We start from the raw sequence: 21,627 nt of genomic DNA, 5'->3' as shown, positions 1-21,627 counted from the left end.
AGTTTGGGTTATTATTATCTCTGTCCTCTAATTCTGGGTGGTGGGGCCGGAGGAGATCCCGGCAGTCACGTGAGATGGGGCACGTGGAGATCTATGACTTCTCTTCCGCGAAGAAACGGCCGCGGGGCCCGCTCGATCGGGGATAGAACCCCCGCGGCGACCCGTACCGGGCTGGCCGGCTACAGACTACAAGCAACCCCAGAATAGAAGCGCACAGACCTCTGCGCCTGCTCGACCAGCCGCAGGCGCTACCATGGCCTGCGCTGCTGGATTGAACTCCTGTGCCTCGTTGGCTTCCGCTGTCGCCGGCGGCCGGCATGCATCGTCGCCCTCTTGCCTGCCTCCTCGAGCAGGGGCATGCTAGAGCCTTGCGAGTAGCGACTGAGAGCGAGAGGGGCAGGCAGCAGACTTGCGATTTCGAGTTTGCGAACGAGAGGGGCAGGAGGAGGGACAACGAGAGATGCGGCGGCGGCCGCCTACAGAGTTACAGTAGTGTCCGTCCGTGCGCGGGAGACGGAGCAGGAGTGCTGCTAGTTTAGGCCTTTAGGGTTGTTTTAGTGGCTGGATGGCCTGATGGGCCATATTGGCTTCTAAGGTGCTGTTTGGATCCAACCAGCAAAAGAGCAAAAGGGTAAAATTTTTGCCATTTGCCAAAAGTGGTAAAAGTTTTGCCATTAGGGGTGTTTGGATCCAAATGGCAAAAATTTTGCCCTTTTGCTCTTTTGCTGGTTGGATCCAAACAGCACCTAAGCAAGAAGACCGCCGCGCTCGAGTTCACCACGCGCACGCTCTGGACGGCCATGTCCCGCTGGGTGTCACGCTCCATCCACCTCAGGCTGCTGCCCATCCTGGAGGAGGCCGCCACCGAGAAGACGCACGTCGACCTGCAGGACCTCCTCCTCCGCCTCACCTTCGGCAACATCTGCGGCCTGGCGTTCGGCAAGGACCCCGAGACGCTCGTGCCGGGCCTGCCGGAGAATGCCTTCGCCTCAGCCTTCGACCGCGCCACGGAGGCCACGCTCAACCACTTCATCTTCCCGGAGTGCCTGTGGCGGTGCAAGAAGTGGCTGGGCCTCGGCATGGAGACCACGCTGGCCCGCAGCGTCGCGCACGTGGACGAGTACCTCGCCGCCGTCATCAAGGCGCGCAAGCTCGAGCTCGCGCCGGGCAGCGGCAGGTGCGACGCGGCGGGTGCCGTGGCGCACGACAACCTGCTCTCCCGGTTCATGCGCAAGGGCTCCTACTCGGACGAGTCGCTGCAGCACGGGCGCGGAGGCGGAGGCGCGGGGTCGGGATGCGGGAGGCCGAGGCGCGGGGTCGGGCAGCGGGGGCGGAGGCGGAGGCACGGAGGCGGCGGGGGCGGGGGCGGAGGCGGCGGCGGCGGCGGCGGGGGCGGGGAGGCGGAGGCGGAGGCGCGGAGGCGGAGGCGGCGGCGGCGGGTCGGGCGGCGGGGGCGGAGGCGCGGGGTCGGGCGGCGGGGGCGGAGGCGGAGGCGCGGGGGCGCTTGCTGTTTCCTTTTGCTCTTTTGCTACCCGTTGTTGCTCTTTCCCTCTTGACAGAGAGTGTTTGGGTGCAAATGGAAAAAAAAGAGCAACTTTTTTCCCTTTTGCCCTTTTGCGGTAGGATCCAAACAGGCCCTAACTTGGGCTAAATTCATTTGAACTGTTGGGCTAAATTGCTGAGAAGAACTAGACTACGCGGGGTCAACGGGGACGGGGGGAAAAAATTAAATCTTCCCCGTGCTCTAATGGATAAATTCCCCGCATGTAACAGATTTTGATTATCATCACATTAGTCTTGCAGCTCCACGGTCGAGATGTCAATATGCCACATTATTAGGTTCAATTCAAATAGAACTCCGCTAAGATTTGGTCACCTCCAAAATCTCTTTTACTGACGCTGCCCAAGCAGAAGTAAAATAATATAAAGAACATGTTCTGCAATGTGACTGAAATTTGGAAAGCGAATGATTTGCATTTTGAAAAAAGTAACCTTCGACTGTCAAAATTAAACCTTACAAATGGAGGCACAGCCATGGCAGAAGATTTTGAATTTAATTTAGTCTTTTCCTTTATTCAAGGTGCACATAAGACAATAGTTCAATGACAGTTTTCACCAAGTGTAGCAAAAAAAAAAACACGTCAACCGTCAAGATTATTACAAGAGCACAGGGGATTTAAAGGTAGTAACTAACTCGGGCAGAACACACATTTTGTCCTAGCGTTCACTTGAGGAGGGTGTTAACAATGGACTTGACATTCAGCTGCATCAGGTCGGTGTAAGACTGACCGCAGCCAACGAACATAACCAGGGCTCCAGAGACGTAAGCCATGGACAGCGCTGCTCCAACCTTGTCGTCGACAGTGTCAAACTTGCTGAGCAGGATGCCATCGATCAACCTTGCAGCAGGAACAGACGACAAGTCAGCCAGTTTCTGGTTGAACTGGGTCAGCTGATCCACGGCATCATTTCCAACCAGTGCTTCTCCGACGAACAAGACCAGGTCCGGGCTGTTGATGTTGATGAGCTTGGAGAGCGCCCTCATGAGCGGCTCGTTGTCCTGCATACGCCCAGCTGTGTCGACAAGAACAACATCTGCTTTGGTCCGGGTCGCTTCTTGGATCGCTTGCTTCGCTACGACTGCCGGATCTCTTTCATAGCCCTTCTCGAAGATTGGTATCTGGAGCCTGCGAGCATGGGTGCGCAGCTGCTCGACAGCACCGGACCTGAAGGTGTCACAAGCTGCAAGGGTCACACTGAGGTCGTGCTGGAGGAGCCGGTAAGCGACCTTTGCAGATTGGTGGATTTGCCGACTCCGTTCACCCCGACGAAGACGATGACGTAAGGCCTCTCACGCTCCTTGGAGGCGTGCACGTCTCTCAGAATGTCGATGGATCGGCTCGGGGTCAGAATGCGAAGAAGAGCCTCCTCCGTGGCTGCCCGGACAGTGGATGCTATGCTTGTGAAAGATCCCAGCTTCTTGCCCTCAAGGCTTGCTGCAATCGATTCGCAAAGCTTCTCTGCAATCTCCTCGGCCAAGTTCTTGGTCATGAGCCTGTCTTTCAGAGCTTTCAGCGCACGCTGCAGACCAGACATGTCAATTACTTTGTTGCCTACTGCAATGCTCTGGAACACTGAGGAGAACCATCCTTTTGCTTCTGGGCCATCTCCAACCTGCTCATCCTTGTCCATCTTGCTTTGTCCCTCTTTGATTGCGACATGATCAGTCACCTTGCCCCTTTCTGCTGCGTCTGAGAAATCCAGCTTCTTGTCGGAAGGCTCATTGGGGTTTTTGTGTCTTCCCTTTATGTCGGGTTTGTTATTCGGCTTATTGTTGTTCCTCCGAATCACCCTGTTTCGCAGATTCTGTAATGTACTTAGATCAAAGGCCCCGCCATCCTTGGGTTTGGGGTCTCCTCCTGAATTCTCCTTCTTCCCGGAGTCGCCATCGGAGCCGGCCTGCTTGCTCCCACCAGCATTGCCGCTATCATCTCCAGGAACCTTGGGACCAGCCTTGTGCGACGCCGTTTGCGACGGCGGACGGGACGTAACAGGCGCCTGTTTAGAATTGTTCATCTCATCGGCGCGCGCTTGGGCTTCGAGGTGGAGCTGCCGGAACACGTGCCGAAGCCGTCGTAGCTGGTGCGCTTGGGGTGGTAGACCCGCGCGGACCGCGGCGAGGAGGTCGTCGAGGTACAGGAGGCGGAGCACGCGCCGGTACACCGCCACGAGAGCCCGTTGTGGAAGGCCCACTTGAGCGCGTGCTTGCCGTCCTGGGAGACGCCGGCGCCGTCGGCGGATCGGTCCTCGAGGAGGTAGGAGCGGATGAGCGCGTCGACGGGGGAAGCCTTCAGGGCTGAGCGCCCACAGGATCAGGCCGCCGCGCGTGAAGATGAGCAGCTCCTCCAACATCTTGGCCGCCGGCGAACCCTTGGATCGGTGCGGATTCCTTCTCTTCTCACGGAGAGAGAAAAACTGGGCGGTGGTTTGCGGGTGCGCGGCGGCGGTTAATGTAGGAGAAGGGATTGCCTGCGACTGCGAGTCCGATCAGATCCCACTCTCCGGCACTCCGGCTGTCTCCGATCCGACTCGATCTCTTCTCCGGTTGTAGAGCACGGGACGCTTACAGGTGGGTCCCACTCATGCGTCCGGTCTAGTGGGCACGATGCGCCGTCCCATTCGTTTAATGTTTCAGGCCCACAAACCAGTGATACAGTTAACGAGTGCTAAACCACATCACCGAGAATAGCCCGGAGTCCTCGCAAAAGAAAAAAAGAGAGAGAGAGAATAACCCGGAGTCGGCAGCGGCGGCGGCGGCGGCGGCGGCGGCGACGAATCTAGCAGGCGCGACGAAAGCGGCGGCCATGGCGGCGGCGGTCGAGAGCGTGGTGGTGGTCCACAACGTGGCGAAGCGGCACAACGTGGGGACGCTGGCGCGGAGCGCGACGGCGTTCGGCGTCGCGGAGGTGGTCGTCGTCGGGCGCCGCGACGTCAGCGCCTTCGGCAGCCACGGCGCCACCTCGCACCTCCGCTTCCGCCACTTCGCCTCGCTCGCCCTCGCCCGCGCCTACCTCAAGGCAAGCAAGCAAGCAAGCCGTCTCCGTTCTGGAGCAGCAACCCCCACGCCTCGCTAACCCCTAAACCCTAATCCCCTTTCCATTGTTTCTTTTGTGAATCGTGAATGAAGTGCTTGTGCGTGTGTTTTGCCTGCAGGATGAAAGAGGTTGTGACATTTGCGGTGTTGAGATCACCGAGGACGCGCAGCCGGTGACCGCTCACCCGTTCCGTCGGAGCACCGCATTCCTGTTCGGCAATGAGGTTGGTGGGATTCTATTCATTCTGTGCTTACTGCGAAATTAAGTTTGTTGGATTGCAATTTGAATAGTGAAAATGGTGAAACGTGATGTGGCTTAGTTTTGTGGATTGGGCACTAGTAAATTGTGTGCAAACGCTGCATTCCTTAAGATTACCTGTCCTTTTGATGTTTCAATCAGCACCTGTTCAAGGCAACATGGTATTCAATAATAAATTAGCTTGACCAAAATGTAATTTGGAAGAAATATGCATCTCTCTACAAATGTGCATATGCTTCACATCAACTGTAGAATCGATTCGATACCATGAAGATGTTACCACTGATGCGTTCTAGAATGAAAATTCTATTAAGGTTGTTGCATAGTACTGCCTAATGCCAGTTAGAGGTTCTTAAGTACACAGCCATAGCTAATTGTTGCCCTTTATTCTAACTTTACTGTCTATTTCTTGGGGGTGTCATCCGGCAGGGTACAGGACTCTCACAAAAAGAGTGTGAGATCTGTGACTTCTTTGTCTACATCCCTCAGTATGGTGGTGGAACAGCATCTCTCAATGTTACAGTTGCAGCTTCAATCGTTCTCCACCACTTTGCAGGTAAAATTCCATACCGCTCCAGTCATTGCAGCATTTTTTGGGTAATGTATAACATTTTTATCATATAGAAGGTTGGAAGTTCCAAAGCTCTAAGTAGTAACACCAAAGTCGTTGCATTCGAACTTAACTATTTTTTGGAGCTGTAAAGTCTCAAATCTCCATTTTCTTACTCTAAAATAATCACATATTCTCTCTGCAAGACATGGTCAAGAACTATTTGTGGTATATATTACTTGATGTGATAACCGACCGGAGTTGATTATACTATCTTCTGTGGCCTCATATGCCAAATTTTTTAAAGTGGCACATTTATGTTTACAATAAAAAAGTTATAGTTGAACTTTTGGTGCTGCAAAATATTTATTGATGTGATGATGTTTGCAAACACTGGAATCTCAACTTTTAATCTGTTTAATAAAGCATATCCAGAGGAAAATCTGATCTATTACTGTATCTTTTGTGATGATTTCTGAAAGCATAAGCAATTACAATACTTTAGGGCTTAAGGCACACTATTAATATTGCAGAGGCAGACTGCAATCCTGGTCTTATAAATTTAGAGATGCTAACGCTAGTATTTGTTTTAACTGTTACATCATAACTGTTGCATAAAGATTTTGTTCCTTTTTTTGCTTAGTCATCTTCAATGTTTGATGACCATAGTTGTGCATAAAACTGGCTGTTCTTAACAATTCCCCAGTGCACCAAGTTATGTACCCTTTTTTGGTAGTTCTGCCAAGGTGATGAAAGGATCTTTGCTATGGAACATAGTTTACCACTAGCACATAGTTTACCACTAGCCCTGTAAACCCAAACATGCTCTCTTACTGGGTACCAATCAACTGAAGGTTACTTTGATAAGTATGAATCCATCGCCTTAGCAGAATCCTGGGGCTGATGTTCTGTTGGTTCTATCTCAGTTTTTTTCCTCCCTTTCTTAGCTCCAATCCAATATTGTATAGAAGCATTTTGTTGTTAGAGACCCTTTGAATCACAAGCACACATTCACGTTCTAGGTTCTGGAATCAAACTTGATAAAGTTCTGACAGACATTTGAACATAGAATTTGCTATCAGTTCATAGATTAATTCATTTCCTTATGATAGCCACCTGAATCATTGCATGGTTTTCTGCAGTCTGGGCTGGCTTTCCTGAACGAGGCAGAGAGGGCAACAAATTCATCGTAGCTGATAGACCACAGGGGCACTCAAGGGGGCTTTACTGTACGGATTCAATTGAAGCAGTGATTGAAGAGCGGAAAATGCGAAAAGAAAATGCATGTGATATACTTGAGGAAAATGGAAGCAGCCATCCTCAAGAATCAAATGGCCTAGATTTGATGTTTACAGACTAGGCTTATGACTAGATGACGTTGCTACATCATGGTAGTTGAGTCAAGTCACAGGTTTGGGTTGATGGAGCAAATTTGCAAGACGACAACGCATAACAGAAATGCTTTTCCAAGGCCAAGAGTAGAACATGCATTTTTTCCAACCTTGGCATGGAGCCGAAAGGGTGCACTGAGCTTTTGGGAAGCCAGCAGGCGCGAGTGTACCTCGAAACCAAGGACGTGGATAAAGCTCTGTTTCACTCAGATTGTTCGCCTTTTATGTTGTATAAAACAAGATGTGGTGGCTGCTATCAGAATTCCTCTGTTGTAATGTAGCCTTGAAGGCGGTTGATACCTGACATATGACTACCTCACTTCGCAGGAAGTTGGATGGTAGACTACAATGGTTATTTTTCAACATTAGCCCTTGGATCATCTAGTCTTTGTTATACCTCAATACGACAAAGATAGGTGAGATGCCCTTCAGCTGTTGACATTTTCGGATGGTATATTGTTCAGCATTAATTTAGGGCAATTTGTCTTGCAACCTTAAGAAAATTAACAGATAATGCTATGGAGTTTTTTTTAGGGAGTTTTTTTTTCAAGTTGTCTCCGAGAATTTCTCAATCCCTTAATTTTGTGCGTAGAACAAAATAACATTATGGGTTGTATGATTGCAACAACACGCATAATGATGCGCAATTGGTCTTATATTCCTAAATTTTGATTCAACATGTGTTTGCTTTATGAAGCAATGACTTATTTCTCCCATCTTTCTCTCTTTTCTCCACATCAGAAATCCAACGTAACATTACACTTGGATTACCTATGAGATCGTTGACAGACCCTTAGGCTATGAGTTGAGATCCTTTAACAGGCATCTGCTGTAATGCTGTTGTTATACATCAAACCCGAGATTCTCTCTTCGGTCTCTGATGCACAACACGCAGTGGACAAGATATAGGGGAAAAGGAACTACACTACATACAAGTTATGTTTTGACTTTAGATCCTGCGAGAGCATATACCACGAGACCGACGTAGCCGATACCTGAATTTCTCGCACCTGGCGCTCACATGGCCAAAATCCTGTAAACCTTACCAATCTATTCGAGAATTATCTGAGTTTGATCGTCATCTAATCTTTACCTATTTCTAAAGCATGTAATGTTTCCCTCTTAATTTTTCATTTGGTCCAACTTCTATCATCAATATGTGGGTCTTGGTCCACTCGTATGCGAGTACGATCAGCCCTTCGTCCATAGCTCGATCGTGCAAACCTTTATAAATTAACGCATGTGCAACTATACATATCCGATATTTATATAGTCTTTATCCGTAGCAGCATACGCCAGCAGCCTACGCCAGTACGTTTGATTCCCAAAGGCAACTCTTTCGATTCCCAAAGTCAACTTGTTTGCTTGTCAACGGTATGGAAGTCAACTTGCTTGAGCCATTTAAGAGTCCAGCAGGCGTACCCGAAGTCCAGAACCATCACTGCCTCTAGCCGGAAGCAAAGGAGCTAGCACTGATCTAGCTGCTAGGACGGTCCAACCCAGACGCCGCCCGGCCAGCATGACGACGCTGACATTCGCCGTGCGCCGGCACGCTCCGGAGCTCGTCGCCCCCGCGGTGCCGACGCCACGCGAGACCAAGCGCCTCTCCGACATCGACGACCAAGACGGGCTGCGCGCGCACGTGCCGACCGTCTTCTTCTACCGCGGCGCGCGCCGCCGGGACGACGACCCGGCGGCCGTCATCCGCCGCGCGCTCGGCGAGGCGCTGGTGCCGTACTACCCGCTCGCCGGGCGGCTCAGGGAGGTCGCGGGGCGGAAGCTGGTGGTTGACTGCACCGCCGAGGGGGTGCTGTTCGTGGAGGCCGACGCCGACGTGCGGCTGGCCGAGCTGGAGGCGGCCACCGGGGTGATCAGGGAGCCGCTCCCCTGCATGGACCAGCTGCTCTTCGACGTGGAAGGCTCCAGCGGCATGCTCAACTGTCCCTTTCTGCTCATCCAGGTATGCAAGCTTTCATGGAAAAAGAATTCATGCTTGGATGATTGCGCTGAACAGACAGTGGTGTACCATGATGACTAGGTGACCCGGCTGCTCTGCGGCGGCTTCGTCTTCGCGCTCCGGCTCAACCACGTCATGTGCGACGCCACCGGCATCGCCCAGTTCATATTCGCAGTGGCCGAGCTCGCACGGGGCCTACCTTCGCCGACCGTCTCGCCAGCGTGGTCCCGCGAGCTCCTGGAGGCGCGCAGCCCGCCACGCCCAGCATTCCCTCACCGCGAGTACGACGCCGTGCCGCCAACGGCGGCAGCACCGCCTCCCGGCGACGTGATCTCGCGGACCTTCACCTTCACCCGGGCCGACATCGCCGCCATCAAGGAAGGCCTCCCGCCACACCTCCGCGACAAGGTCACGACCTTCGAGGCGGTCGCGGCGGGCGTCTGGCGAGCCCGCACGGTGGCGCTCGACCTCCCGGCGGACGACGAGCTGCGGCTGGCGGTGGTCGCCAACTTCAGGCGCGTGCGCGAGCTCGGCCTCCCCGCTGGGTACTATGGCAACGCCTGCATCTTCCTCATGGCCGTGACCACTGCAGGGGCGCTGCGAGCCGGCTCGCTCGGCGACGCGGTGGAACTGGTGCGGGAAGCCAAGGTGGCGGTGACCGCCGAATACGTGCGGTCCACGGCCGACCATCTCGTGCTGCGCGGGCGGCCGAACGTGGCGCCGGCAAACCTCCTCCTCGTGTCGGACAGCCGGCACGCGGGGTTCCAGCGCGTGGACTTCGGCTGGGGAGAGCCGGTGTACGGTGGCCCCGTGCATACGCAGCCCAGCACGGCCCTTCTCATCGCAGCTAGGAACGTTGACGGGGAGGACGAGCTGGTGGTGCCGATCATGCTGACGCAGCCGGCCATGGATCGGTTCGCTTCAGAGATTGAGATGTTGGTCACGGGTGGCTCCGGCAGCATTCTAGCTAGTTGAAGTTGCTACTGGATCGATCTGGCCATGCCCGTGCCAGGGCGAGCTCAAGCGCCTGTACGTTGATGGATGAACACTTCTATGCAGTGGCGGAGGACGCCGAAAATTTCAGGTGTGGCGGTGGATTACTAGATTATATTTAAATATTATACGGAAATAAAGGTTCACAACAAAAATATGGTTTAGAAGTACCTCAAATGAAGAAAAACACGTAAAGTACACATCAAATCAACAATTGGACCAAAGAAGTTATCAAATAAAGAGAAAACATAAATTAGTAACGAAATATTAGAGTTAAAATATTAAATGTAATACAAGATACACAATTATAGTATAGAGTTATACCGGTATATTTATTATTAGTTGCGTTTAGGAGACTTTGGCAATTGCATATTTCTATTTTTTTTCTTCTGAAAAGCCTTCTTGATAGAACTGAAAGACTCCATAGTAGGCACCAACCCCCCTACCCTTGATGGATTACGTTCCTCATCATGCACCACTTGCAGAACTTCTACTATTGAGTCCCACATTGTTTCAATACGAAGCAATATACTGTAGTGAGATCCCCATCTTGTATCTCCAGGCCTAGGCAATGATGTTTCTTGATGTTGTCCTCTACCTGATGAAATATCTCCACTCTCCAACTTATTCAAAACAATTGCACGATGACTATCAATCAATAAAGCCTTCCTCTTACAAGATGCACTAGTGCTGCTCACAATCATGTTCACATAGTCAAAGAAATCCTCTATAGATGAACAACACTTTGAAACCGAAACAACTACCAACTGCAATTGGTGAGCAAAACAATGGATATAGAAAGCATATGGGTTCTCATCACGAATTAGTTTTTGAACACCATTGAATTCACCTCTCATATTAGAAGCTCCATCATACCCTTGGTCTCGTATTTTTGCAATAGTTAAACCATGTGCACTAAGAACCTCCACTATTGCTCTCTTTAATGCTTCTGATGTAGTTAGCTTGACATGCTTGATACCCAAAAATCTTTCAACTACTTGCCCTTTTTTATTCACATACCTATATGAGAAAACTCACAATATTTAGAAATATTATAACAAGATTCATCAACATTCAACAAGAATACAAGATATAAAAGTGGATGTTTACCTAATTATTATGGCCATTTGCTCTTTGACTGATATATCACGAGATTCATCAACAAGAATAGAGAATAAAAAACCACTCATCTCTTCTTTTATGACTTTGGTAACCGCTTGAGCACAACACTCCGCAAGTTCTTTCTGAATTGTTCCAAAAGTCATTTTAGCATTTTTAGGATAAGCAAATTCAAATGCCTGCCTCACTTCCTCGTTTCTTAGTTTGTACCAATCAAGAAATTCTAGAAAGTTTCCTTTGTTCAATGAAGTTTCTGATTCATCATGTCCACGGAACGGTTCACCTTGCAAGGTAATATAACTTACAATAGCCAAAGATATATCTACACGGGTTTCATACTTCTTTTCTGCCTCTTTGGTATGAACTACAATTTTCTCCTTTACACTTGCCCTTTAATTATCAAAATCATCAAATGCCGTTCTTGATCTATTATGAGCACTATTAGGGCCACCAACATGTTTAGGGAGTGCTAAGTAGGCATTCTTCCATTGCCTAAAGCATTCTTTTGTAAAGGCCTCATAACCAAATTTGTCATCATCTACACCAACTCTTCTAAAAAGATAACAACAAAAGCAATAAGCCTTACCATTCACCAAGCTATATTCCAGCCAATTATATTTCTCAAACCATTCTTTTCGAAAGCGTCTTTTATCTTCTCCTCTAGGAAAAACATGACTACTAGCTTGAGTTGGACCTCGTTCCATGAAAGCCCTCCTAATTTCATCTCTAATATTAGGACTAAATTGCTCAATTGGAATCCGAAGCCCCGGATCAGAAATGATATAATCCGGATTGAACTCAGTTATTGTACCTTGATCATTTTCATTGCTACCTGGCTGTTGGCCTATGGTATTGGTGTCCTCCAAATGAGTTTCCACCACCTCTTCCTCCTCTATTATGGCATTACCAACTTCACTTCCATGAGTGCTTGGGTTTGTGCTACTGGATACGAATGGACTAAAATAGCTCTTTAGATCTGAAATAAATAGTCAAATTCACATTAAAGTAAATTAGTTTAAGTTCCCAATCCTATACAACACCCAAAAAATACTACTTCTCTTACCTCTTTCTTATGCCTTTCTTTTCCCTTTTCTGCTAGAGCTTGGATTGGAAGCATCACTATCGAGTGGCAACATGCTAATTACTTTCTGATCCGGGGCGGGCGGCGGCGCACGGGGCTGCGGCCTGCGGGAGGCAGGCAGGCGGGGGCGGGGCTGCGGGCGGGGGGGGGGGGGGGTGGGGGGGGGCGGGGCCGCGGGGGCGCGGGGCTGCGGGCGGCGGCGCGCGGGGCTGCGGGCGGGCGGGGACGGGGCTGCGGGCGGCGGCGCGCGGGTCCTGCGGCGGCGGTGCGCGGGGCCTGCGGGGCGGCGGGCGCGGGAGCAGAGCTGCAGAGTGGGGAACTGGGGATAGGGTTAGATTTTTTTTTAGTTGGGATGGGCCGAGCCGAGGTATTCCCACTGTGGGCCTGGCCGAGGTATGGCGAGCGCCACACCTCGCCACACTGGGCCCTCCGCCACTGCTTCTATGGATGAATGAATAATGCAGAAACTCCCCTTGTTATTGATCAATGTAAATATAATAAGCATCCATCTTTTTATTTCTCATTAAGGGAAAAATAAATCTACTATTTTCTAAAACTATTTAAACGGTATATATTAGAATTTTTTATTTTCCTAATACAGTTTAAAACTTTAAATAAAACTGTCTTTTCCTTAATGAAAACAGTTCAAAGTTTGTTCTATGATAGGGACAACATAACATGTATTAGAAAAATACTTGAACAAATTTCAAATTATTTTTCATATCTAGCGTAAGCTACATAGTATTAAATGTTTACAACTAGATCTGAGCGTTTTGTAGGCCGGGACAATAAAAATGCCAACTTCATTCGGGCCTAAAATCAGTACCCAAGCCTGCCTAATAATTCCATGGGGCCGTCTAATTCAGGCCGGGCTGCCCATTATTTTTCAGTGTAAAAATAATTAATTTAATATTTTGGTCGGGTTCGGATTGGCCTTTTACCTACAAATCCATCATCATACCCGACCCTAAATGAGCAATAGGCCGGACACTAAGCTACTCATTCCGTCACGAAATATAACTACGTTTAGATTTGTCCTATTTTAAAATTGACCATCTCTAAAATAGTTTTTTCAAATAGAAAAAATCATATGTTATGTAATCTACTAACAACATTTTCAATATTGACGTTATTTATAATATCTTTGCTTTTTTATAGTTAACGTTAAAAGGGTTTAACTCCCTACATGCCGGTGGTGCCCATCATGCTGACACTGACACAGCCAGCTATACATCGGTGCATGTAAGAGATCAGGATGTTGGTCAAGGGTGGTTCTCGCATCATTCAGAGGCTTTGTACAAATGCCTGTGAAGAAACGGTGGAATATAGACCTATTCCTGAGATGCACTTCTGCCGAGGAATGCTGGAGTTGTTTAAGTCTTCAAGTCCGAGATAACATAACTATGGGCCGTAATTCCTTGAGCTCTTTAAAGAAAGAGTAGCGGTTTCATTCTATATCGAGATCATTTTACTCATGTGTTGGAGTATTTGGGCTTCTATAAATGGCATTCGTTTTCAGCCAGATTTACTCGACGGTGGCAAAAGCAAGCATAAAACTCAAGCATGATTTTCTTTGGTTATCCATGGAGAGTATTTCCCGGACATCACAGAATAGCTAGAAGGCTTTTTCTGATTTCTTTTTGTTGTTGTTGTTTTTACCTTCTTTATTCTTGTAATGTTTGTACGGTCTGCCTCCTTTTGTTTTCTCAATATATACTCCATTTGTTCCACCATGTAGCCATGTAGGATGCCACGAGATCAGCCCATTTATGAGCAGCAAGAAGATCAATACAAAGTCCTGCTAATTACATAACGCTGACTGCAGGCATTCGATTACTGCTAAGGGTTTGGAAAACAACTGATTAGAAGTACCTGCTAATGTACCGTAGCTTCTCCGAATTGGGTAAACTGATTCCAAGAAATGTTTCGAAAGAGACACCAGGTAATGTTCCATGTACTGGAGTCTTAGGTGTTGAGAAGTGCAGGTGGAGAAGCTCGTTATACTATTTTGAATCCTAAGGGATTCCTTCAATTACCTCCCTTATTTTGTGCAGCTTAGCAGCAGCATGTTTCATGTTCATTCTTTCTGACGGGCTGTCTTTTGAACATGAAACACCAACTTCTATTACCGAAGTTAAGCAATTGATGAGTATCCCTGAATCGTCGTCATACAGTTCATCGTGCCGTAGCTCTGAGTCAATGATTTCTAGTATCTTGTCAGGTAACCCTGCCTCAGCAAGCAAGTGCAGAGTCAAGCCTTCTGTGAACATATCATCAGTAGGTGTCTTCCCTGTGAACATCTCAAGCAGAGTAACCCCAAAGCTGTAGGCATCACCAGCAACTGATGCTTGACCACCCGCTCCATATTCTGCAAGAATGGAAATATGATGACAAATATCTTAAGAAGATAGTATAGTAGGGGCATTAAATCAAATGAATCAATGCAGTTTAATTGATTACGAAATGTGAATGTTGAATAATGAAGGTACCTGGAGCAACATATCCGATGGTTCCTCTTATCCCTATAGTTCTTTCACTCTCAATATTCAAATTTGATCGATCCATGGGTTCACCAACCAGCTTTGCAAGCCCAAAGTCAGCAACATAAGCAGTCCAGTCACCACCAAGGAGGATGTTGCTAGGCTTCAAATCACAGTGGATCACTGTTGGCCAACTACTGTTGTGAAGATAGTCTAGTGCATCTGCTACATCAATCGCAATGTTCAACAAGTGGGCAAGACTTAACTTGTGGGTCTGCTCATTGCTTGGTTGCAACCACCTATCCAAACTGTGCCGGGGCATGAAGTCAAACACTAGAGCTCGAAAGTCATTCCCTCTAGAGTCCATACCGGAGCAACAGGTGATAATATTGATCAAGTTCCTATGTTTAACTCGTCTCAGAGCCTCGCATTCAGCCAAAAAGCTTCTGGAAGAACCAGGTTGCTGAAGAGTAAACACTTTGACTGCCACAACAGAACTCCTAGCAGCTGTAAAAGACAAATTTCCTTTATACACGGATCCATATTTTCCAGCTCCTATGAGATTACACGGGGAGAAACCATCAGTAGCTTCAAACAGTTCAAGGTATGAAACTCTAGGATACTTGATGTCCAACAAACGGTCTTGCGTAGCATTGTTCCTGTCCAATCCTTTTCTACTCCCTTTGGATAGAAAGAGCACAAACAATAGAAGAAGAGATAAACATATAACAATGCCAGCAACCGGAAGCAAAATCTTAAGCTGCAACATTTTTTGCTGGCTATGTGGCTTGACTACACATGGAGGCAGTTTCAGCTCTGCAACACCACCACAAAGCCCATCATTTCCAATTACAGAAATCCTGCTTATGTTACTGAACACGCCGTATGACGGTACCTCACCATCTAGATGGTTATAGGAGAGGTCTAGCTCTACAAGAGCGCTTGAGTTAGCGAGAAGTTGTGGAATGGCTCCTGACAGGTTGTTGTGGGCAAGGTACAGGTTCTGCAGCCCATGAATCTTGCTCAACTCTTGAGGGATGGTACCAGACAGAGCATTTCTTGTGAAATTCAGCACACTCAAACCCTTCAAATCACCAATTGATGGAGGGATGCTCCCTGTGAAGTGATTGTAATCCAGAGCTAAGGATACCAAACTTGCACAATCGCCAAGTGCTCGTGGTACTTGTCCAGATAAAATGTTTCTTGACAGATCCAATGTTGTCGCGTGCTTGAGGTTACCAATTTGTAGAGGAAGAACACCAGAAAGATAGTTATCAGAAAGCAACAACGAATCTGTTAGTGATGAGAGGCTGAATATTACTTCAGGGATGGCACCGGTAAGCCTGTTCGAGGATAACTTCATGGCTGTTAACTTCTGCAAGCTCCCAAGGTTCTCAGGAATGGAGCCATTGAGCCTGTTGTTTGATAATACGAGGGTGAGCAGTTGTGTGAGGTTACCAAAGGAGGACGGTATACCTCCTGACAGGAGATTCTCCTCCAGCGAAAAGTACTTGAGGTTCCAAAGCCCTCCAATATCCTCAGGAATGACACCATGCAGATCATTTCCAGCGAATTCTAGGGCCTCGAGGTCAAGTAGGTTTCCGATACCCGGAGGGATCACTCCTGACATCCGGTTCTTTCCCATGAGTAGATCAATCAGTGGCCCTGTGAAATTCGCTACAAAACTTGGAAGCACTCCTCCAAAGGAGTTATCACTAATGTCTAGAACCCTAAGACGGGTGCAGTTCGTGAAATGTCTGAGGAACTCCCAGTCGGCATCGTCCTCGGCGTGCAGCATGTTACTCCCCATCTCAACACTCACTGGGCAGAGCATCCCTACCTCAGGAGGCACCCTTCCTTCAAAGCTGTTGTTGGCAAGGCCCAGCTCCTGTATCCCGGTGGCATTGTGGAGGGAAGATGGGATCGGCCCAGAAAAATTGTTCCCAACGCCACCCAAACGGAGCACTTGAAGGTCAGGCAGGCGCCTCCCCACATCCGGTGGCAACCTGCCATGCAACTTGTTTGAGCTGAAGCCGAGATACTGAAGAGACGACATGTTGAAGAAGAGTGATGGAATCGTGCCCGAGAGGCTGTTCCTCCCGGCCTGGATGTACCGGAGGTATCTCAGACGGGAAAGGCCCTCCGGGATGGTTCCTTCCAGCTTGTTCTGATAGAGTGCCAGGCTCTCGAGCACGGAGAGGTTACCGAGTGAAGGCGGTATGCGCCCTACGATGTTGTTCTCGCCAACGTACAGGTCCTGCAGCTGAGATAGCGAACCCAGACCACTGGGGATTCCCCCGTGGAGCCCATTGACCTCGACGCTCAGGTACACGAGGTTGGAGCAGTTGGACAGGTCTGCAGGGATCTCACCGGCAAGAGAGTTGTACGCCAGTTCAAGGAAGCGCAGACGACGTAGCCGGCCGAGGGTGTGCGGTATCTCCCCGGAAAGCGTGTTGTAGAAGAGGTCGAGCCTTCGAAGGAAGGTGAGGTTTCCGATGTCCGGCGAGATGCTGCCTCCCAGCTTGCTGTAGCGCAGGCTCAGGGAGACCACCCTGCTCGGGTGCCGGCGGCTGCACGTCACGCTGGCCCAGCGGCAGAAGTCGGAGCTGCTGGCGTTCCATGAGCTTAGCGCGCCCGAGTCGTCCGACAGCGCCTCTTTGAATGCTAGCAGTGCTTCACGGTCGCCGTGCTCGCCAGTCAGCGAGGAGGAGGAAGACGCCGGCCAGCATGTGAGGAGGAGCGCCAGCAGCAGCAGGGTGAGCATAGAACTCAGAGCCGCCATGGTTTCTTGTACGAGCTGCGCCAGGCTTCACTCTGGAACGGTGGGTATATCGTATATGAAGCGTCGTCACTTCCCAGAGCCGGCAGCAGGGTAGTTGTACAGTAATTAGGTTGGTTGGAAATCCTTGTCGAACTTAAAGAATGAGAAAGAAGTGCTACTACTGCAATGCTACTAGTATATGGTCTTTTGCCTTTGCCTAACTATTTAGGCAACGACGAAACTTGCAACCAATGCCACATAGAGTTAGGTTGGTACTTTTTCTCTTTTTCCCTAATATAATCTGAGTTGTCATTCTGCAAAAAACGTGAGCTGCCCTTTCATCTTCAGCGCCACCTACTGCTGCGTCCTCCCTGCCTGCTTGACTTGGCCAGCTAGCAAGCCAAAGCGCCACCAGCCCACTACCCATTGCCACTTAGCTCGCGTAGTGGCCTGGTGGGTGAACGACCAGCGCGGTGACCTTGACATCAAGCTATCAAGGTGCAGCAGGGGGACGAAGTCGCGGCGGCATTTCTTTCTCTTTTCTGTGTTAGATCTTTTTTCCCCAAATTCCTCTGGAACGGTTCATTGTATGCAACTTTAGTATATCCACCCCTTCACTCCAAAGGGATTTGTGAACAGGCTGAAGTCTACGGACCCACCTCCATTTGTGAACAAATTTTCTTTTGAAATATATATATATATATATATTAGATCATAAAATCACAAAAAAATGAACATACTGTTGCAAATTTTTTTATTGAAATTATGTCTTCTAAATTGACTACTTTTAAGCATTTGAATTGTGTCTTTACATTCGTTGAATTAGGTTCCACAACTTGTTGGTTTCTCGACTTGCATTTTCAAAAGATAGATATCATTTTTAAAAGATATCTATCAAGTAGGCTAACCAATCTGCATTAACTGTATACTCCCTCCATCCTGAAATATAAGTATTGAAAGGTTCAAAATTTATACTCTAATATAAGGCATTCTAGAACTTTTGGATAAATATTAAAGGAAATCATTTAATTTTTCTTGGCTCTTAGCTGCATACCTTTTATATTTATTTCTTTTTTCTTAATTTTAGGAATAACTTTAATTATAACTGGTAAAAAAGAGCTCTCGAAGGGTCTATGCTTCTTTTGTTGTCTCTTTTAATCTATTTTAGAATTTCTAGAATGCCCTGTATTACAGGATGGATGGAGTATAAATTATAAAAAAATAATCCAAGTTAAGTTTGTCAGACTCGGGGCCACGGGACTGCGCATATGGCGTACATATTCTACTAGGATATAGGATGGGATATGGTTCATACCCTACACTAATTGTAACTACTTGTACAAGAGTAGGACTAGTCGGAACAGAAGGAAACTACCTAAGCAATACTCGGGTAGGACTCCTGAGCATGTATTTAGTTAGGACTTTCATGTAACCCTATTTAGCTAGGACTTCCTTGTAATCCTATTCCCCTAGACTATATAAAGGCGGGCAGATATCTCCTCCAAATATTACATCATCTAATGCAATACAAACCACCCCACAGGACATAGGGTATTACGCTCTCGGTAGCCCGAACCTGTCTAAAGTTTCGTATTTCTTGCACCTTCGAGTTTCTGATCTCGGCGACACCCCACCTACAATCTACCACCTCGGGGTATCCCTCGGTAGACTTGGAGATTAAACACCGACAAAATCCTAAGCGCATGTTTGGGATACTCCACTCCAACTTTCCTAGCTCCGCTCCAAAAACTCCCTGTTAAACACATCTAACTCCAAGCCTACCGAGGGATACCCCGAGGCCATATTTTTCATGCAGCTTGTCAGAGGTACTCAAAAACTTTATTTTCGTACCTTCTCTTAGAGTTGTGGGGTAATTACCCAGCTTTCCCACTGGTTACGCAAAATGTTTTGCCAAAAAAAAACTGACACCCCACTACCGCCCGAACTTTCTTCTTCCGTCCGCCCGACCCTTCCTGTTCCTCGCCGCCAGCTGCATCTAGAGCGCCGCCGCCGTATCTGTTCTGAGCGCCGGCGGCTGGAGTTCACCGGCAAAATAAGCCCCCAGGCGGTCGGCACTCAGGCAGCCGGAACCCTCGATTCTGTTCCCCAGATGCTCGGCACCTAGCAAGCTGCTGGCGCTTAGGCAACCGGCGCCCACGGCATTCCGCTCACCACCGCTCCGAACAAACGAACACAAGCAGCACAAAGGAGCACACATCGAACCGCTTGCAAGATTCTTTATTGGCCCTGATGAAAGGCAAGCTAGCTCGACCGTCAAGCAACACGCATCGCGTCACAGAGCGCGGCGGGAGGCGGTCTGCCTCGCCCCAGCGCACGGCGGCCGCGACGGTGCGGCCCTGTCCAGGGCTTGGACCACGTCCATGAAGTTGGCACCGCACACGACCACGTCGGCGTTGTCCGCCCCCGCCAGTGCCGTGGGCGCGACCGCGCCGGCCCCGTCCAGGCTCACGCCAGCCAGCAGCACCGCCAGCTCCGCGACGTCGGCCGTCGCCGGCGGCAAGCCGGTCATCGCGACAACATGTGGCCAATACGGTGCTCGTTTGTCAGCCCGAGGCGGCCGCCGCTTGGTGCGGCCACCGGGTCGGTGGTCTCCACGACGGTCACCGTGCGTGTCGCCTCCTCATCCTCCTCAGGGTCACGTCGAGACGTACATCAAGCAGCGCGGCGGGCGCAAGTGGAGCACGCGCTGGGTCTGCCTGCAGACACAGCGCCGCGTGCTTCCTCGTGTCCGTCACCTTTGCCATCGGATCCACGGCGTAAGGCGAAAACACTGCAGCGAGTCCTGTAGCGGGTCGATAGAAAAAGAAGGGCAAAAAAGACTATTCCTTCTAAAGGTTTTTTTTTTGAGCTAGAGTTAGGGCACTCAGATAGAATAACTTCTTATTTTTCTGGAGTTGGTGGAATGAAGCTAAAAAATTTATAATTGATAGAGTGGAGCTATTTTTTTAAAGTTGGAGTGCTCCAAACAGACCATGAATCTCTTCCCTCGGCCTGGCGGGGAATGAAGGATTCAAAAAGGTATAAATGGCCCGAGAGGTGAGCTGCCAGGTAGCCCGGTAGAAGCCCGCCCCAAGGCCGACGGGGCCGGAGCTTGAAGTGAGATGCATCCTGTTAAAAGCCTGGACAATCAAGAATTCATGGCCTTGTGCTATGTTAGGCCAAGACTGGCCCTTGGGCCGCAGAAACCGAAGCTTTGTTCCCACCACGATACGATAGTGCCGAATTTTTTTAAAAAAGGGTTAAAAAATTAAATTTGAAAAAGGGTGCCAATTTGGAAAATTTTCAAAAATAGTACCTCCCGTCCGATCAACGGGCGGGAGGCGTGGGGCCGGACACCTCCCGTCCATCCAACGGGCGGGAGGTGCCAAATCTTTTTTCAGGCCCCTCCCGAGAGTCTTTTCGCGAATAAGTAAGTTTCTTATTCGCGAAGAGGCCCCTCCCGCGGTGGCAAAGGCATCCCGCCTGCCCAACAGGCGGGAGGTGCCCTCTTTCTTATTTTTTATTTGAATTTATATTTTACAAACTATTTAAAATTTATACTTTTTTCAAATACAAGATTTATTCTCCATACTCTTTTGTATACATATAAAATTTTAGTTCAATTTTACGAAGAAGATTATGGTATCTAAAACTCGTATGAAGATGGTTAAGTGATAACGTTTTGTAACGTAGAATCCAAATATTACGATAGTACGATACATCGAGCCATTAAAAATAAAATAGTATGATAAAAAAACAGTAACAGCGAAGGTATGCGCCGTAAGACGCCTCTGTGTGTGGCTGCGGCTCATCCCACACATTGTCAGGTGCGTCTAGCCACCCGCCTACGTACTCCTGCAGCTTGATAACCCAGTTCACTTCGTTGCCATGATATCCCCTGCGTGCTGTTGCAAATATTTGGAAGACAATATTATTTTATGAAAATATGCGCGGGTTCACTGGAGCAAACCGCTCCTGAAGCTCCGCCCTCCAGGTAGATGGCACGGCAACCAGGCCAACGGCTTCCCCCGCAATGGGAAGCCCAAGCAGGTACGACACGTCCTGCGACGTGGGGGCCATCTCCCCGCACGGCAAGTGGAACGTGTGCGTCTCCGAACGCCACCTGTCCGCCAACGCCGCAAGTAGAGAGCGGTCGAGCTGCATCCACTTCTTGGCGCCACCATCTTGGCCGTCGCCGGCCTGAAGCATACGTGCGAGTGGCAGCAAACCAGCCTCACATAACCTGTATATTTTGCATTATGGTTACAATTGTCGTACAAGCAATACATTCATTCCGTAAAAAAATACAAAGGATCACCTCTCAAGCCAGCGGTCGTCCAGGTGCAACAACTCCTCTGCTACACGAGGGCGCAACTCGTGAAGCTGCTGCCCCTCCACCGCTGCCAGGTACGACCTGTACCGTACGTCGGTGCTCGCGTCAA

The 21,627-nt window shown here is 49.1% G+C and overlaps 3 protein-coding genes and 2 pseudogenes across 4 annotated transcripts; 3 read left to right on the top strand and 2 right to left on the bottom strand.

Moving 5' to 3' along the window:
• The first annotated feature begins 800 nt into the window (after window positions 1–800).
• On the top strand, window positions 801–2,106 carry LOC112885097 (annotated as a pseudogene).
• Window positions 2,067–3,912, bottom strand: LOC112887114 (annotated as a pseudogene).
• Window positions 3,913–4,264: 352 nt separating this feature from the next.
• LOC112886306 (putative TrmH family tRNA/rRNA methyltransferase) lies at window positions 4,265–7,327 on the top strand. Its single transcript, XM_025952173.1, has 4 exons — window positions 4,265–4,577; window positions 4,714–4,818; window positions 5,283–5,409; window positions 6,546–7,327. Exons 1-4 carry the CDS (start codon window positions 4,365–4,367, stop codon window positions 6,761–6,763), a joined length of 663 nt encoding a protein of 220 aa, XP_025807958.1. The 5' UTR covers window positions 4,265–4,364; the 3' UTR covers window positions 6,764–7,327.
• A 941-nt stretch (window positions 7,328–8,268) lies between these two features.
• On the top strand, window positions 8,269–9,846 carry LOC112887480 (benzyl alcohol O-benzoyltransferase-like). Its single transcript, XM_025953657.1, has 2 exons — window positions 8,269–8,754; window positions 8,833–9,846. Exons 1-2 carry the CDS (start codon window positions 8,314–8,316, stop codon window positions 9,724–9,726), a joined length of 1,335 nt encoding a protein of 444 aa, XP_025809442.1. The 5' UTR covers window positions 8,269–8,313; the 3' UTR covers window positions 9,727–9,846.
• A 3,838-nt stretch (window positions 9,847–13,684) lies between these two features.
• LOC112884207 (probable LRR receptor-like serine/threonine-protein kinase At3g47570) lies at window positions 13,685–17,217 on the bottom strand. 2 transcript variants are annotated; one of them, XM_025949569.1, is made up of 3 exons: window positions 16,539–17,217; window positions 14,434–16,430; window positions 13,685–14,312 (listed from the first exon to the last, which is right to left on the bottom strand). In XM_025949569.1, the coding sequence occupies exons 1-3, from the start codon at window positions 17,204–17,206 to the stop codon at window positions 13,960–13,962; spliced, it is 3,018 nt and encodes a 1,005-aa protein (XP_025805354.1). In that variant the 5' UTR covers window positions 17,207–17,217; the 3' UTR covers window positions 13,685–13,959. The 2 variants fall into 2 exon arrangements, with proteins under 2 accessions (XP_025805354.1, XP_025805353.1); XM_025949568.1 differs by having other exon boundaries at window positions 13,689–14,312; window positions 14,434–17,217.
• Between the last annotated feature and the right edge of the window lie 4,410 nt (window positions 17,218–21,627).

Source organism: Panicum hallii, chromosome 3 (assembly GCF_002211085.1).
Source record: "Panicum hallii strain FIL2 chromosome 3, PHallii_v3.1, whole genome shotgun sequence".
Classification (NCBI taxonomy): Eukaryota; Viridiplantae; Streptophyta; class Magnoliopsida; order Poales; family Poaceae; genus Panicum; species Panicum hallii.
This window is presented reverse-complemented; position numbering and strand designations above follow the sequence as displayed.